Source organism: Scylla paramamosain, chromosome 19, assembly GCF_035594125.1.
Source record: "Scylla paramamosain isolate STU-SP2022 chromosome 19, ASM3559412v1, whole genome shotgun sequence".
In the NCBI taxonomy this organism is placed as follows: Eukaryota; Metazoa; Arthropoda; class Malacostraca; order Decapoda; family Portunidae; genus Scylla; species Scylla paramamosain.
Window position 1 is genome coordinate 19,625,698 of NC_087169.1, and position 5,444 is coordinate 19,631,141.

Consider the following 5,444-nt stretch of genomic DNA (forward strand, 5'->3'; position numbering starts at 1 on the left):
TGAGAGCATAACTGAAACGAAAAAAAAAAAAAAATATATCACAAATTAACGAAAAACAAAACTTACCACGGACACAACGAGCACAACGAACAAAACACTACAACGAAGTCACTCTACTTACGCTACTACGAAATGACGAAGGTACTCACGCTGCAGGGATGAAGATGAATCACTCGATATTATATTTGTCTTCTTCTCCAACACCTTCCCTTCACCGCTGGCCTGGGAGGGGAGTTCAGGCGTGGTGGTGGTGGTGGTGGTCGTGGTGGTGGGCATGGTGGTGGTGGTCGTGGTGGTGGTGGTGGTAGTAGTGGTCGTGGTGGTAGTGGTAGTGGTGACCTCTGAAAAATTATTATAGTGAGGTGGACGAAAAATGATAATAAAAGTTTAGGGTGAAAAATTAGTTAGTTCTTTTTTTATCATAGAGTAAATAATATCTATGAGAGGTCATTTATTTTTTCTTGTGCAGTGAATGTGTAAATGTGTTATTATTTTTTTTTAGTTGGGGAATAAAAGGAATGTATAAAAAGCCAAGCGTGACAGAATAGTAATAACACAAAGGTAATTACGATGATTTTTAATATTCGTACGACAATAATGATAATGGAACATGCGAATAGTGAAGATTAAGTATTGCTTCAAGTATTAATTTTACAACTTATTACATATTTCCTGTTCTTTCTACTATGCCGTGTTGATATAAAGCAAACAGAACCCTGCTTCACACACACACACACACACACACAGACACAGACAGAGAGAGAGAGAGAGAGAGAGAGAGAGAGAGAGAGAATGCAAACTACACATGAAGTTGCAACAAAGAGAAAGAAGAAAGAAAGAAAAAAAAGAAAATTAAAGAAAGCAGCATATCACATCCGACAATTCGCGGGGAAACTGAGCGAGAACAGCAATGCGTAATTAAAGTTTTCTCAACTCATATTTGGGAAAGAAAAAAAAGAAGTGAAAAATGCGCAAACAGATTGATGAAAAGAAGTATCATCATTCTCTCTCTCTCTCTCTCTCTCTCTCTCTCTCTCTCTCTCTCTCTCTCTCTCTCTCTCTCTCTCTCACGACCCTTCACCACCACCACCGGGACTCGTCACAAACACACCACACCAACACACACCAACACAAACAGACATCTTCCCCTTGCCCTAATTCCTTGCATACATCCCTTCACGCCTCTCCCCTTGCTCCCCTTTCTCTAACTCCTCCCTTCACGCCTACGACACAGAGCCAGGAGAACCGCAGAGAGGAACCAGAGAACCGCCAGCCTGGTTGTCACTGAGGCTGGGACGCAAACCCTTCTGGTATCCCTAAAAATAAGTGAAATTCTCCTCCTCTGCCTTCAAGCCGCGAAATGTCGATAGTTGGGGCTCAAACTTGGCCATCACGGAGTTAACTTTGCCCACGCCAGATATTCCGAGCTGCCTCCATTGTTGTTATTGGCTAGGAGGAGGAGGAGGAGGAGGAGGAGGAGGAGGAGGAGGAGGAGGAGGAGGAGGAGGAGGAGGAGGAGAGAGGGAATGACTGCCACGCCTCGCTAGAGAAATGTAAGTAATCATCGGTTTTATCTATTTGTTTATTAGTGTTGCTGTGAGAGAGAGAGAGAGAGAGAGAGAGAGAGAGAGAGAGAGAGAGAGAGCAGTCAATAGGGACAAATGTTTTTCTTTCCTTTTTCATGTTTCCGTCGGTGAATTAATTTCTCTCTCTCTCTCTCTCTCTCTCTCTCTCTCTCTCTCTCTCTCTCTCTCTCTCTCTCTCTCTCTCTCTCTCTCTCTCTCTCTATCAGTTGTTATTATTAGGATAAACATGTCCTCTTCTTCATTTTCTATCCAGATGCAAATTAAGGGGAGAATGAAATGGAAAGGCGTCGAGAGAGAGAGAGAGAGAGAGAGAGAGAGAGAGAGAGAGAGAGAGAGAGAGAGAGAGAGAGAGAGAGAGAGAGAGAGAGATACAAATGGTAGAAATGAACGCTTGAATAAAGGAAGGGTGAAACATGAAAAAAAATAAATAAAAAATTAAAAATCGTGTCTATATTCTCTTTATCATCATACTTCACTTTTCATCTCTCTCTCTCTCTCTCTCTCTCTCTCTCTCTCTCTCTCTCTCTCTCTCTCTCTCTCTCTCTCTCTCTCTCTCTCATTCCCTCGCTGTACTTCTCTTATTCCTCGTTGAGCTTAGGTATTATTTTTTCTTCAACCTCTTCTTCCTCTTCCTCCTCTTCCATCTAAATCACTTTCATTATCCTGTCTCCCTCATTTCTTCTTTCATTCCTGTGTTATTCAACTCTTCACTTTTCATACTTCCTCCCTCTCTCCGCCCTTCCTGTTTCCTGCAATCCCCTTATATATATATATATTACTTGCTTCTGTTGCTCCCGCTTCTTATTTTTCACCTCTACGTATTATCATCAGTATCTTCCTGCTTCATTTTTACACTGCGTTACATTCCTCCCTTCCCTTCCCCTTCCCCTGTTTCGTACACTCTTCGTCTCTTGTCTTACTTATCTTCCTTTTCTTTATCCTCCTCCTCCTCCTCTTACACTGCACTTCTCATCCTACTCCTCTTCCTTCTCTCCCAGCACCAAAAGCACCTACGTACCCTCCTCCTCCTCTTCTTCTTCCTCCTCCTCCTCCTCTTCCTCCCTTCCTCTTCCCTTCCATTACCACCTCAGAGGCGAGAGAGAGGCAATTACCACTGTCTTCCCCCTGAGGCCTCTACACCTCCTCCCTCCCGATATTTCCTCAACTTTACCTTGAAAACCTCCCTCGAGAAGAGAAACTGGGGAGGAGGAGGAGGAGGAGGAGGAGGAGGAGGAGGAGGAGGAGGAGGAGGAGGAACAGACGCAATATGATAGTGACGAGGAGAAAAAGAATGATAAGGAAGAAGAAACGGATGATGCGAGAAGGAGGGGGGAGGAGGAGGAGGAGGAGGAGGAGGAGGAGGAGGAGGAGGAGGAGGAGGAGGAGGAAAAAGGAAGATGAAAGAATGTTTGAGGGCAAGGAAGAAAACTTTTTCGTGTTGAGGTTGGATAGACAAATAGATACAGAGAGAGAGAGAGAGAGAGAGAGAGAGAGAGAGAGAGAGAGAGAGAGAGAGAGAGAGAGAGAGGTTACTCAAGGTCTCAGTTTCTCATCTACGAAGCGTCTGACGAAGCACTTCATAGTTCAGTTCGTAATGTCTCCTTTGATGTGAGGCAGAGAGAGAGGGAGAGGGAGAGAGAGAGAGGGAGAGCAGCGTAAAGGCCTGGAGGAAGAGACGAAGGAGGGAAGGAGGGATGGATTACATGCCTCTCCTTACACTCCTCCCATCTTTCTCTTTCTTCTTCTCCTTCTGCTCTTCCTCCTCTCTTCCTTTACTGATCTCCTTCATTTCTATACCAACGCGAACGAAGAAAATAAATAAAGGAGAGAAAAAAAGAGAAAGAGACACAAACAGACACAGAGATTAATCAAGAGAGAGAGAGAGAGAGAGAGAGAGAGAGAGAGAGAGAGAGAGAGAGAGAGAGAGAGAGAGAGAGAAACTAGCCAATCAGAGTCGACTTCTCCCCCTTCCTTTTCACCAATGGGAGGAGCTGCCCAGACTAGCCTACGCAATTAAACGACCAATCGGCTTTCGTTCTCCAGCCTCGAGGAAAGATTTATGGAAGGAGAAAGAAAAGGAGGGAATATAAAAAAAGAGAGAGAGAGAGAGAGAGAGAGAGAGAGAGAGAGAGAGAGAGAGAGAGAGAGAGAGAGAGAGAGAGAGAGAGAGAGAGAGAGAGAGAGAAAGTTTGAATACATGTTAGTCTACTGTTTTCTTCTCCCTCTCCCTCTCTTCCTCTCAATTTCTCTCTTCCTCCTCCTCCTTCACAATCCGTCTCTCTCTCTCTCTCTCTCTCTCTCTCTCTCTCTCTCTCTCTCTCTCTCTCTCTCTCTCTCTCTCTCCCCTAACAGCATTCCCTTAGTTCCCTTTTGTCTTTTGCGTCCTGTCAACACTCTTTCAACACCCGCTCTTGTGTTTATAAGCCCTCCACCTCCCCCCCTCTCTCTCTCTCTCTCTCTCTCTCTCTCTCTCTCTCTCTCTCTCTCTCTCTCTCTCTCTCTCTCTCTCTCTCTCCCTGTCTTATCTATTTCTCTATCTATCTTTTATCTATAGCTTGCAGTATTTAATTAACACTATTATTTCTACATTCTTTTACTTTTTTGACAATCATATTTATTCACAATCACTATTTTTTCCTCACCATTTTTCACTCCTAAATTCACAATCTCACTGGACATAATTTTTCTTAACATTTCGCCATCATTCCGTCTGTCTGTGTGTCTGTGTCTGCCTGTCTTTAAAGTAACGCCTTATTAAACTACATCTTCATCTCACCATCATCAACATCACCATCACTTCTTTCTTTCCAGACGCTACACAATCACCATCTTTTACCACCACCACCACCACCTCCTCCCTCACCCAGATCATCACCCATACCCACGGCTAAACTTTTCCCGGCGGCGTTCCTCGAGGCAAAACAAACACCTCGAAAAGGCATACGTTTCTCGCCACAAGTTTTACCGTTCTTTTTTTTTCTTTCCTCGCTCAGACATACCCTATCTAGGCCCTCCATGCTCTCTCTCTCTCTCTCTCTCTCTCTCTCTGGTACCAACACCCTAAACCCATCAGTGTGAATAAGCAAGCAAGCATCGAACCCTGAAATCATTCCAAGCTAGTCGAATTATTCCCCGACAATCCAAAGCTATTTTGCATCTTCCCCACAGCACTTACAGCCCTGCACACTCCCCTTAAACCTTCCCTATAACTCCTACCACCCTTAAACGTTCCCTTATCATAACCTTCTCTAAGTAGCCTATAAAAACCCCAATTCAGAAACGCTTTGCTCTCTTATCACTATTTTCAAAGGCCACACAGGTGACTAAACGGGTTCCCACGAGTGTTTCTCCCGTTAATAATGTATAAATCTTGTTCATCTGTCACTAGAACAGTAAAACACCATTAAAAAGCCGTGTCACTTCAACCAGAGCCTTTTGAGAGTAGTGGAGGTGTGGCTGGAAGTGTTTCACAATACGGTCTTAAAATAGAAAACTCACCGACAAGAGTGAGGAGGGTGGAGTTGAAACCGTGCTTGTTCCTCACAGTGCAGCGATAGTGGCCAAAATCTTCCTTTCCGAGGCTGCTGAGGGGGAGCTGTGAGGACCCAACCCCCTGCGCCTTCCACTGCTCCAGCGACCCTCCTGCAGAAGGACGCCCACACCTCAAGGTCATGATGGGCGGCGGGTATTCAGGGACATTTATGAGACATGTGATTATTGGAGGGAAGGAAGGGAGAGCTTGAATGTCCTACTCTTGCGTGTGTCTGTATGTATGTATGTGTGTGTGTGTGTGTGTGTGTGTAGGGATGGATGGAAGCAAGGGAGGCAAGATGCGTACAAGGAGCGATGAGGAATATT

At 44.7% G+C, this 5,444-nt stretch overlaps 1 protein-coding gene across 1 annotated transcript in view; it reads right to left on the reverse strand.

Annotated features, from left to right (window-relative positions):
• Positions 1-4,778: 4,778 nt before the first annotated feature.
• The window catches only part of LOC135109495 (protein amalgam-like), a 4,118-nt gene continuing 3,452 nt past the window's right edge, over positions 4,779-5,444 (reverse strand). Inside the window, exons 4-5 of the mRNA XM_064020874.1 lie at positions 5,085-5,228; positions 4,779-4,843 (exon numbers count right to left, since the gene is read on the reverse strand). Coding sequence (XP_063876944.1) covers positions 4,779-4,843; positions 5,085-5,228 — 209 coding nt within the window. The remainder of the gene's footprint in view (positions 4,844-5,084; positions 5,229-5,444) is intronic.